The 13,713-nt window shown below is 37.5% G+C and overlaps 1 protein-coding gene across 1 annotated transcript in view; it reads right to left on the bottom strand.

The window, feature by feature from the left end:
* LOC137288151 (MAP7 domain-containing protein 1-like) overlaps positions 1–8,874 on the bottom strand; it is a 53,049-nt gene extending 44,175 nt beyond the window's left edge. The window contains exons 1-2 of the mRNA XM_067820567.1: positions 8,242–8,874; positions 5,538–5,786 (exon numbers count right to left, since the gene is read on the bottom strand). Of these exons, the coding sequence (XP_067676668.1) occupies positions 5,538–5,786; positions 8,242–8,481 (489 nt within the window). The 5' untranslated portion in view covers positions 8,482–8,874. The remainder of the gene's footprint in view (positions 1–5,537; positions 5,787–8,241) is intronic.
* Positions 8,875–13,713: the final 4,839 nt, after the last annotated feature.

Genomic DNA, 13,713 nt, shown 5'->3' with positions numbered 1-13,713 from the left:
GGTTGAGGAATAAGCTTCACCAATCCCACCTATTGATAGTGTCTTGGCATTGGGGTAACACGCTCCCACACCAGGATTCCAACATGGAGAAGGAAAACAATGATCAGTCATCATCCGTCAAGGAGACAGGAAAGTGTCATCACAAATCATTACGTGACCAGAAAGACGTTCCCTTCAAAGAGTAGACAAACCATCAATCCCCCCTACAAAGATAGTTACCCCTTATACGGAACTTGGCAACCTCTTCACAAATCTCCCCAAGCTTCAACAGGCAACAATGATACCCTACACCCCCTGGTAAATAAATGCAGAAAAAAACTCTCAAGAACAAACAGAAGGTTTAAACAATGGAACCTATACTCACTAGGCTACACACTTTACACATCTCAGGGTACATTTATTTGAGCACTGTCAATTGTAGGGATAATGTTAGCTTGATTCATCCACTAGATTTCATTACCTAGCTGTGACAAGATAGTGTCATGTAATGACAAATATGATCCAACTTGGAGTCTCTCTTCAACTCTGAGACTATAAATCACTGCAGTTTAACTGTTGCTCTCTACATAAAAATTCCTCAGAATGTGTTAAGAGTAGGAACAACATGAAAGTGACGCCAAAAGCACTCTCAATTCAATTGACCTCTAATGTAATTTACAATATTAGAAGCAATAAAGGGCTTTGGTACAAACATTAACTGTCTGTTTCAGTGCAAAGTAGACATATCCATAAATGTAACATCATTTCCTATTACTAACAGCTTGAGAAAATCTGTGGATGAACTGTATGTGCATTAGTGCTTTAGTTTATTGTTTATTGTAAATCATACCATCTAGACAGCATTGACTTCTTCTATCCTACTGTGAAGACAATTCTTGTTTTCAAATAGGTCAGCTATGATCAATGATCAATTTTCAAAAGGGGAGCTCAGTAGGATTAAGAAATATTGGGTAATGAAGAAGTTGCTACCCTTGCATTTGTGTACAACTGATGTTATTGAACTTATGTTAGATATCATGTGTTACCTTATCTCTCTTGGGCAATACAATTCTAACAGTCATTCCATAAAACATGTAAAATCAGGAATACACACTGATGAGATCAATACATTGTTTGGATGTCACCAACTTTCTCTCATATATTTATACACTAAATATATCAGAACATATTGATAGATCCATTAATGACAAGTAACATAAAGTACCAGAATCTGTACTTTACTGAGAAAGTGTAATCTCAAATATTGCATGTGTAACATGATAGTTAAAGATTAAACAAGTTGTAGCTGTATCAATAGGCTGTATGGTCTGATATACCCTCTATGTTGCAGTGTACCCCAAAGCTGAGCTCGAGCATTGCTGTCTCAAAAGACTTGTTAGTATTGTTGAATCGACATGTTTATGTATGTCAACATCTCTACATATGGTGAAGATTTCAAATATCTGTTGTGACTGTGCCTAATCTTATCTAAAGATGATGTCTTAATTGTATTGGTCAGTTGTATCAGTTAAAGGGGCACTAAAGCGGAGCGAATAATGCTTCTCACCAACGGTCTAATTACGAAACCAAGCAGCAAATTGGTCAGCAGCCGCTCCCTCGACCGTGATGGACAAAGGGACTGGGCTCCTCTCCACATTAGCAAAATTTCTTCACCCTAAAAAGTGAGGAGGCTGGATGCCCATCACATGCTGTTATTTAAAAATATATATGGTATTCCTTATCTGATCGTAACAAAATATCTCAGCAGTGTAGTTTTTGTTTCTGATGCCTGGATGGTATAGTGACTGATCCAATTTGATCCTATTTCTGTGTTTTTACCTCGATATTTAATCATGTCATGTGAAAATATGATGTCTACATACAGATAGTAAGCCATTTAAGTCCGAAAAATTGCAAAGCTTTATATTTAGATAGTTTTGAGGGTTGGAACAGCTGTCATAGCAAACATCATACGTAAATTTTGGTAGCTACGACCCTGGTTTGTTATCTATGATAATTAAAAACATACAGTTGATTTATCTGAATTCGAAAACTAATAACGCCTTTGCCATTTGTAGAGAAATCTAAAATTTTTCTTACATAAGAAAAATGATTATACCCATTCACCCAAGCTCACAGCAAATACCTATGTGCATTTCTTTTGTAACAACGAAGTTCCGTTGGTATCCTCAAAACACTTTTGGCCCATAAGTGTTTTCAGGCTGCAACGGGTATAAATAATGGGTATAAATAGTGGTAACACCACTAAAATTACTCGACATAGGTTCCCATTTGGCATTTCTCCTGTCTGGAGTAAATACTCAACATTATAAATCAAGGTCTGTAGTGGCAAATGTATTGCATGTTATGTAATATGTGCATGTAAGTGATGCAAGAGGGTTAATCAGCTGAGTTACAAAAACAAACATCGATCAAAGGATTAACCGATAACACACTGATTGATTAATTACTTCCACAGCGGATTTGTCAAAAAGGCAGTGTTTAAGAGTGTAGATCTACGCAATCTATACTGAATACACCCTGTCGTAATGTACAAGTGTAGAAACAACATCCTTCCCACAAAGAATTAACCACCACTGCCTTGACTGATTGATTGTTGCTCACTATTGGCTAACTAATGGCAGACATCATACAGTTAGTTGCCAGGTGTACTGTCCTGGGTGACCAGTGAGATTATATATACACCAGTGTGAAAATTTCTCAAACGATGTGTCACTTTTTCGCATATTAGACTGTTGAAAGAGACAAGACATAGAGCAGGACTATTTAGCAGCTGCAGATGAATGGAATCTCGTTCTTTTATGTGGATATTGATGGATACATTCCTGAACGAGGTAATAGCCTGACATTGTTGCTATAACTTTCGTCTGTCTTAAATTCTATATTTGCATTTTGTTTTAATTTATTTCTTGTAGCATTCAGAAAACTTGCTTGCAGCATGTAGAAAACATGCACTAAGTCGCGAATAGGGTGTGTGTGAAATGATTCATGTTGGCAATCTAGACAATGTTTAGATATTAATCATTTTAGAAATTCAGCAGACCGTGTGGGTTTGTTTTATTAACTTTCAAAATGCATACAAATGTGACAAGGAACTAATTAGGTTTATAAGGCAAAATATAAAGTCGTACACTAACTTCGTTACTTTTCTGTCCTAACAGGTTTTTTTATACCACTGGTAGATGAGTAAATTTCAAGGTGTTTGATTTGTTTCCATAATTACGAAGTAAAAGACTTCATCTTTGTTGATCAGTCTACATATAAACTATTAACTGCGCATATGGGAGGCGCAGCAGAGATCACAAAACAGTCATGAATTCTGGGATATCATCCGGGTACTCACGGGAGAAAAACAATAACAAAAGAAACCACCAGTCCACAGAAACTGCTCCACATCAGTGCCCCTTTAAGGATTAAAAATGATTAATGAATGATTATTGATTGTATGAAACTATTTTTTGATTAATCAGAATTTTATTGTTTAGTATAACACACCTGAATGAAGTAAGCCAACCATTACATTTGATGAATATTCACAAATAATCATGGGCTCAACAGTGTAAAGCTATGCACATTGTGAACTTTTTATCACTTAAAATTCCAATTGTTTACTTATTCCAGTGTCTTACTTGCATGCAAGCATTTCATAATGACAGCATTAGTTATAAATATAAAACACTAATTAGAAAAAAATGGGGGAAACCCCTAAAATTGGTGATTACATCAAAAGTGAATGTATTTTGATTATAATCGATATTCAGTGTAGGAAAGATAGCCCATCCCAAAGTCTGACACAGGTGAATTTTGTGGACGACGGGTTAAAGAAAATCTACTCGTACTCATGCTGGGTCAGTTTTAGCAAACCAGTGACATATATATAATGATTATAACCACTTTGAATACTGGCAAAGGACACTAAAATAATCAAAGAGATAAAATTATTGAAAACGAAATTGATGAGATATGTTTGCTATTTAAGAACAGAGTTTTCTCCCTTAGCCATTTATGCATATTAAATGATAGCTTGAAATAAAACAAACGAGTTTTAAGTCTTGAGATGGTGTTTTATTCATACTTGTAGGACAGACTAGATTTGGTAAGACTGGTCAAAAACTGGCCAGTCTTGTGGGCAGTCTAGACTTTCTATATCTGTCCTCTGCTGTGATAATCTACCACAAGTCCTCTGATAATCGATAGTGGATTTGGTTTCTGATCCCCAGCCTTAGTTTCAGTTATGATATGCATCCAGAAATGGCTAAACATCTCAGGATGCATAGAAATATTAAATGTTTCTCAGACACATTTTTTTACAGAAAAAAATGTGACAGGGGAGGAACACATTTTTTTTCTCTGTCAGAAATACAGCTTGGGAAGTTTAGCACATGTTAAAGAGTTGTAGATTCAGTCACACTCGCTCTTAGAGACACTGATTGTTATATGGACAAATGGATGATCGAGATGCCGCCAAGTCAAAAATCTTTTTTTTAAAAGGCAATAAAAAATTTACATGCTCAAATAAAAGTGATGCTCTGATGCCCAAGAAACATTTCACTTTTTTTATTTAGCCTCAGCTAAAGCCACAGGGTCAAATGTTTTGAAACTGATGTCTTGCATTGGTTTTTCTTGCAGATACTGTAAGTTTTGCTGACACATTATTTGCTTTCTTCGTATTTTCTGGGATTAGTTTGGAATGTTTGGTTGTAATATTTTCTGAATGTGAATTCTGTGACCATTATTTCTAGGCAAGCTACAACAAATGCTTATTTGTTCACTTCGAAATTTGAGTGAACCTATACTTCTCCTAACCAATGTGAACCCTATAACCCTGTGAAAAGTATTACATGTCTGACTTAGACGAATATGCTGTTTTCAGGGCAGGCAAAAGATTTTTTCCAGTTAAACACCTTGATAGCATGTTACACAGAATTTTGTAAAAACTGCATTGTCCATTCAGTATTTCACATGTAAGGTAAGATAACACATCACACAAACTGGCATAACTCCAGACAGGGTAATAACAAGCCCCATCTTTTGATGTCTTCTCACAAGAACCACTCAAGCACTGATCCCTGAATCCATTTCATGACATGTTAAATTAGCTGTTCTTAAGTTGAATAACAGTTTTACAAATCAAACATTTCAAGAAAATTAACTCTAAAGGAGGATGGACATGGAGTGGTATTCTCTTCATTTGGTTGTGTTTTGCTACATCTGACCTTAATCTCAATCTACCATAACATAGTCACTACCCAAGTACCAATCACAAGGTAAGACAGTATATTGTATGTGTTGTCAAACAGTTCACTCTCTTTGCACTATCATGATGCATAACACTCATGACAATTCTATTCTCTTTCTCAAAACCTTAAGGTTGTTCTAACTTTGAATCGCATCATACATGGAATGTATGTTTATATTGATATTCCATCTCTTGGCTAATTTCCAGCAATCAAAGCCTTAGAAAATATTCATGGTGATTTCATTTCCAAGAAAAATAACAGATTATTTTCCATTCTTAAGACTGATGTGAAACATACCTTTTTATACGGCACCCAGGAATTGAGAGCATCAACCCATACTATTTTCCCACTTCCTTTCCGATAAGTGGGTCCCTCCCCTCGCTCACCCCTAGCTGAAGACTTGAGATGGGCAGGGAGTGAGAGTTGATCTCGGACAACCTGAGGTGGGTTGTCCCGACTGGTAGCATCTTCGTCTTCAATGGGATCACACCATGTGAACCTTGTTGGACTACGGGAGGGTAGTGTAGGACTTCGGATGTTACCCCCCTGAAGTGCAATGTTTCTGTCAGTGGTTCAGAAAACACCACATTCACACTTGAATAAAGGTATCATTGTCCGGGGATGTGGGAAAGAACAGTGATGAGAATGCACACAAAACAAATACTCCATGCATTTACTAAACCACTTGTGACAAGGTTAAATAGTCATGATTTACCCATAGTAAATGTATAGGTTTTAAGCTTAGTATAATATATGAAGTTACTGCCTGGCTTACAGCTTAATAACACAGATACCTTTCCAGTGGAAGCTGTCAAAACTGGCATCTGTCCAATCCAGAAAGTTGTCACCACTGGCATAAAATCTCAGTCCCATCCGTACCACTTTCTTAACTGTGTCATCATAGCTTTCTGCCGTGGGAGCCATGCCAAATTTACACTTATAAGAGAGGTACACAAAGTAAATAGTTTAGACTACCAGTTGTCTGAGTTCCATTTTTATGGAAGTCATGGTGGCTGAGTGAGTTAGGCGGCTGACTTTGTGTGCTGGCGATTAGGTGCCTGACTCTGAGGATGTGGGTTTGATTCTCGCAAAGGACTTAACCCCCCAAAAAGTACTAGAATTTGCACCTTCCTAAGAAAGTGTAATCCCAAATATGACATAGGTTACATATGACCACTTTCTAAATGGCACCTTGTCATCTTCACTGCATATGTAAAGGAAACCAGAGATTCCTTTAATCAAAAGTATCTGCCAGTAACTCAATCAGTAAACTGAGGGAACATATAATGTCTTGATAGTAAAACAGGCAAGCAGGGTTTTATATAGATTTTGAAGTACTGAAGTCATCATGAGGCAGTAAATGTTTTGAGGGTCATGTTCTAACTGTTTTATTGATGAAAATATTTTGTTAATAAAATAGTTTCACTATTAATTCAAAATAAAGCAAAGGCTATGCATATTTTGTGATACTGTCCATTGTTGTAAGTAACCTAATGCATTGTATGGTTACTTAATCATATTAACTTATCAATTCATTCACAACTACCTTAAATATATTAAAATGGTGAAATACACCAGTATTTAGTCAACTATTTTGGATTCATGGTACACTTATTTGAAAAAACTACTTTAATTTATAGTGAGCAATTTTTAAGAATTAAGTCCCTGACTTTTTATAATCATTTTCAGTTTGGAAAGTAACTGATATCTTCTATTATATTTTCTTTAACAAAAACGATATGTTCTCTCTAGATTCAAAGACTGGTATACATGTGGATCATATCAGCAACTCAAAAAAAATATAATGCGCCACAGACAAAAATAACTGAAAGGATGAAAAAAGCATGGTGTAACAATTCTGTTTTAGTAATTTTTTCTGTCAAAATTGATTTGTATTCTTTGGAAAGAAAGATGGAAAGAATGGTCTTTTTTCCTTGCCTGCCAAGGGCCAAGCAATAGCATCTTGAAAAACTTAAGTTATTGAGGACCTTATCAATAGTTTTAGCAAGTCCAACCTCGAATTTGTAGAGCTTTATAAATAGTTCTTGCCTGGTGTGTTATCAATGGAGATAAAGTTTGTCCCTGAATATCCACTTCATGCTATAGTTCAAACAATGATTGACGACCTGAGCAAATACACCTCACTGAGTACATAGATTCAGTGTAACGTGGTTATGTTCTAAGTTATGACACACACAGTTTTGCACATTATCTTCACTTAAATGGACTCATTAAGTGAACAAGTGAAACAACTTTCAGAAACATAAGTAAGATATACTATATATAACTATAATAGAAAATATCTCAAAAGATACAGATGAATAGAATGCATGAAATACAAACTTTGACAAAGTTTCATTTTGACAAAACTTCAAATATATAATTAAATAATTAGAGAAATTGGTACTTTGCCAACTCATAATGGATTAAGGGTTATTAATAATGTAATCATGTACTGCAGACTGTGATTATGGTCATACAAAAACAGATCAAATCATAGATACAGAAAAAGATATTAAACATATCCATAGCCTTTGCAGTTCAGGTTTTTAGACTAGTCCAGATGATACTTTCAAACCTTAATTCACAAAGGCCAAGGGATATGCAACTAACAGCTTAAACAATAAATTATTGTGTTTTGCAGAAATTTGTATTCATAAGACAATATTATTTTGGTACCCTCAACCATTAAATACTGTTTCAGATTTTCAAGCAGTTTCATATCTACTTAGAAGCTGTTAAAACTTAAAATAAGTGAAATAAAAATCGAGTTTAGGGCATCTCCGTTTTCGCATGTGAAAATTTGATTTCTTTGAATATCCATGTGGCAGTTACATAGGCTGATCCAAATTGATGTTGCAGTTGCAACTCCCTTTTGTCCTGAAATTTTGTTAAATAACCATTGAAACTCGGGTGAAACTGAAAAGTGTACACTCCCCTTTTCTCAATACGGTTGTAAACGTATAAACAAAGGGAAAGGCAGAGTTAGCATTCTACTCACATTTTTTAATATTGTTTGTTCGATGTAATAGCTTCGGAGATAGTCACTGTACTTTGAGGCGTGACACTGCACCGGCTGAAGCTTTTCGAAGCCAAAACTTGCAAATTCTCCAGATATGATTCCATAACCTCGCGACTTGCCGCTGCAGTTCCCAGAAATTCTAAATGGCGTTGAAAATCTTTCTTCATCAAACAAGTCTGAATCATAGCTAATCTCACAGAGGGTTGGCATGCACGCCATCAATGACGAAAGAAAGTCACTATGATCAACAGTTCATGTTCATACAGTCATTATTATGACCATCCGACGCCAGACGGCCCAGTGTCTTCTCGACAACATGTCGACGTTCTATCTTGCACGAGACAAATAAAATGAGCGAGGTGAATTGATGTATGGAGTCCCACCAGCGTCATGAAGTCTTCTAGCGGGAGTCCCATAAGAATCCATACAGATATAACAGCAGTCTAAATAACTTACTTTTCCTTTTGTTGTTATATGACTTACATACCCGACGTAGACATCTAATTACGAGACGACACGCAAACGCTCTCCAAAACATTCCCCCTGTCTACTTGTTTCAGTAATGGCAGGACCAAAGAATAAAAACATACACTCGTTGTGACTTAACCCAAATATTTATGCAAATATCATATGACATTACGTTACTGAGCGTCGGAATAATTCTATGAAACCTATGCAGTGAATTTGAGGAATATGCTTTAATTTTTTTTTTTTAAAAATCTGGAGTTTTCTTCCCTTGGGACAATCATTGAACAACAGTCCCTCAGTAACCCACCATAACCCTATTGGCGAGAGAACAAATGAGATAAGATTCAGGTAGTTATAAAAGTTGACCGAAAACGTTTGACGCATTGTGTGTTTATGAGCTAAAGATTACTGATATATAGATACGTCTGTAGAGCACATACGTCCGTAAACCCTTGGTACACTGTTGTACAAAGTGAACACAGACATATGTAGTGACCAGCATGTGACTGATTTCTTTATATCTGTTATTTTCTTGATTTGCAATATGCTTCAAATGTATGGCGAATCCGTGCACGCTACCCATGTTGACCAAAATGACCAAAATAGTTATTATTGGTCGACGTGCCTATATATATATTGTGTCAAAGAAAAAGACTGATTCTAATGTGAACATTACCAAATTATGTATGAAGATATCAACACTCACGTATCATCAAACAGGAAATCTCCATGGGGCCGAAAACTGTTTCTGTAAGTCCTGTAGGTATTGCAGTGTTTATTGTATTTATTGCATAACCCGTTCTAACACCTGCAATATTACGTTTAGTGTGATTAGCTAAGCACCAATGTTTGGTGATCATTGCCACACGCTGTGCTTACTGTACATTCAGCTCCCTTACGCATTGGGCTCTAGTAGCTGAACAAACTCGAAGATCTTATCAACCACCCACTTACAAACATTGTACTTCTTCGACTTAACAACACGAGTTTTGACCGTTCACTCTTAAGTATTTCTGTGTATTAATGACACGATCCACACGTTTTCCTTGGCGTTTCCGGGTCAGATTACAACTGTTTCGTAGTGTCTGTAATATATGATTTTGATGAAAACAAATCATGCATGCACTCCCTATTAATATTACACAGACGCCATATGGAAATGGGAGAATTTCCGACGTTGCCATGCCATTTAAAGCTGGGACAGCTTTTCAATGTTTGTGTCTGTTAAAATATTCTATATTCAGACACTAACGTTATTTCTGTTTATAGATATATTGGGTGTTTGTTCACATTTTATGTATGACGGAGAACATCATACTATTAACACGTGAAAACTGGACATAGTTTTACCAATATTTTGTAACGGTATGTGTTACTGAAAACTGGAAATTTACAGACCAACTGGACACGCTCCTCAATGTTAAACCTGTCAAGGTTCGCCGTGATAACCAGCATCGCGCTTAATCCGTGACCAGTATCTCTAAAGCTACTGCTGTTTGTAGTTCACGCTGAACAAATCACGTGCGTGCCACGTATACCTTCGTGGCGTACTGAAGACTGGTCATCGGTGTCTTGGTCCATCTAAATGACATAATCTCAAATTCAGAATAACTACATGATCGTAAGTTTTATCTGTAAACACGATTATCCGCGATAGCTGGAATCGGTATATTATATGGATGACAGCCACAATCAGGGGGTAGCTGTCTGGTAGATTGTATCTGTTGTATTACGTTGTGAATTCTATGCTGTCTTGTAACTGTACAATGTAGATTGTATGAACGTCCAATGGCTTGATGTGTAGTGCGTTGTATACTTTTGAATGTGTATCGTGATTAATGTAGTATGTATAACGAATCCACTTATGATATTTATGTGAAAGCTGATTGATAACTATAATTGTAACATATTACTATTGAATTATCATGTAAAATGATCATGTGACTACTGTTCATTAAACTGTTTGTTTGTTTTACTCAGGTGTTGTGTTGTGTACATGCTGTGTTGTGTGTGGGTTGGTATAGTCATACCTCTTGCCAAGCGAGCCAATTCGCCAAACTCGCGATTTAATAATACTGTTGCTCAGTGATGACAGATAACACAATCAGTGGGTAACTGGTGTGGACATACTATACACACTGATCGATGGGGTATTTATATGGTAGCCGAAGAACTGGCCCATCCTCCAAATTGAACCACACCCAACATGCCACCGAATGTCAGTATATTCAACCAAACCTTCAATTTGACATCCCCAAATCTCCCCGGATATGTTTTCCAGAACTGGTTTCCATTTTGAATTTCAGGTCTGAAGCATTTCTTGATATTTGCAATAATACGTATGGCCTCATGTGAACGCAGCACCGAACTCTACATCAAATACCTGCAACAGGGTGGCGACAAACTGTATCAATACACAATACTGTGGTCCTTTTCAGTAAGCATTTTAGATAAAAGCAAGAGTTCGACCTTTGGTATATTTAGGTATTGCCAGGGTTCGCTTCACTGTACAAGGCATGGCATTTACCTTGTATGTGCAAAGGTCAAACAAAGTACGGTCAGTTTCCAGTATCAGGTAGCATGTAGCCATGTTCTTTGCTTGTTGATAACCAGGAGCCAATGGCGGCCAGCGTATTATCAAAGTACGTTAAATGGCCTTAATAGTAAGACAATACTGACACAGAAAGATTATCTGTATTGTGAGTCATATTTATTTTATAACAAACTCTCTTTTCAGCATTTAGGCAGCTCCTTATCATAGATCCCGTTCATAATTCTGGGACGAACAGGCTGAAATGCTCTCGCTAACCTATTTAAATCTTGAGTCAAAGAATTCAAGTGAAGAGAGAGAATTAACTTCGAAACGTCATGATTAACAAATAAAGTAACCGATATTCAAAACCATATTTGACGCATGTTGTTGTGTCCGCCCTTTGGAAGCACTCGTAAAATCTCAGGAACGATATCGCGTTTTCACAACAGTGAGTGAGTATGGCTTAACGCCGCTTGTTATCATATTCCAGCAATATCACGGAGGGAGGACACCAGAAATGGGCTTCTCACATTTTACCCATATAGCGAATCGAACCCAGGTCTTCGGTGTCACGAGATAACTGTTTGATCACTAGGATACCCCACAATCGTTTACATTGCAAAACAAACATGTCCCAAACCTGTACTCCAACGTCCAGTGGGAAGACAGATGATGGAAAGAAAGATACGCTTTCAAATATTGAAAAGTTTTGAATGTGCTGTATAAACATAAATGAAGACTAAAATCAGATTTCACTTGAAGCGTGCGTGTAATCTCCAATATTATTACTGACAGATTGTACTTTTGCTAAAGCGATGACATCTACACATGGACATGTAGACATGATTCTACCGGTTCTCAGCTATACCACACCATGGTGTACTGACTGGTAACGGATGCTGCCGGTTGTCAGTTACATCATGGGGTACTGACTGGTAACCGACTCTACCGGTTGTCAGTTACATCATTGGGTACTGACTGGTAACTGATGCTATCGGTTGTCAGTTACACCACGGTGTACTGATCGTTAACCGACACTACCGGTTGCCAGTTATACCATGGATTACTGACCGTTAACTGACGCTACTTGTTACAGTTAGACTATGGGATACTGACCACTAACTTACATTACCGGTTGCCCGTCATACCATGTTCAAGGATCCTACCTGTTGTCAGTTACACCACGGTGTACTGATTGTTAACTGATGCTACTGGTTACCGATTATATCATGGTTAACTGACTGTTAACGAATGCTACCAGTTGCGAGTTACAGCATGGTGTAGTGACCGCTAACTCATACACCTGTTGTTAGTTATATCATGGTGAAGTGACCGTTAACGGATGCTACTGGTTGTCACTTATACCATGGTGTACTGAACGTTCAGCACGATACACCACAATTACTTGATCTTGTCGGTTGCCAGATACACCACGGTTACTGTAGTCAACGTTAACTGACCTTATTGCTTGCCAGATTCACCACGGTTACTGTAGCCAAAGTTAACTGCCCTTTACGGTTGCCAGGTACACCACGTCTACTGTAGTCAACGTTACTTGGCCTTATCGGTTGTCAAATACGCCATGGTTACTGTAGTCAAGGCTAATTGCCCTTTACGGTTGCCGGATATACCATGGTTACTGTAGTCAAGACTAATTGCCCTTTACGGTTGCCGGATACACCATGGTTACTGTAGTCAAGGCTAATAGTCCTTTACGGTTGCCGGATACACCATGGTTACTGTAGTCAAGGCTAATAGTCCTTTACGGTTGCCGGATACACCATGGTTACTGTAGTCAAGACTAATTGCCCTTTACGGTTGCCGGATACACCATGGTTACTGTAGTCAAGGCTAATAGTCCTTTACGGTTGCCGGATACACCATGGTTACTGTAGTCAAGACTAATTGCCCTTTACGGTTGCCAGACACACCATGGTTACTGTAGTCAGCGTTAATTGCCCTAATCGGTTGCCTGATATACCACGGTTACTGTAGTCAGCGTTAACTGACTTTAACGGTGACTAGATAGACCGCGGTTATTGTACTCACCGTTTAATGACCCCACACAGACATTATTTGTCTATATTGCATGGCGTTCCATGTAGCTAATGGAAAGTATATATGGCTGGCTACCTTCTCGTTTGTATGCTTCTAATGATTCGTTTGAACAGCACGTGTGCCAGCTGTGACAGTAATATCCCCGTCAAAGAAAATAAATTAATACATACACGACCTGAGCAAAAACAATGTGGCATTTACTTAGTGTTGAATGTTTTCTAAGCATACAATGTCAGTATGATAGATATAATAAAGTAACAGCTGGAAGTTATACACAAACTTCAGCTTCAAAAGCGCTTTGGATATGTCCTTGATGTAGTGATGACATCACAGAAGAATCTTGGCGCAAGAAGATGCCAAGCCGGACACCCTCTACACGAGTCCGCCATGCA

The sequence above is a fragment of the Haliotis asinina genome, chromosome 6, assembly GCF_037392515.1.
Source record: "Haliotis asinina isolate JCU_RB_2024 chromosome 6, JCU_Hal_asi_v2, whole genome shotgun sequence".
NCBI lineage: Eukaryota > Metazoa > Mollusca > Gastropoda > Lepetellida > Haliotidae > Haliotis > Haliotis asinina.
Note: the sequence above shows the minus strand (reverse complement) of the source record. Positions and strands in the feature narration are given on the sequence as shown.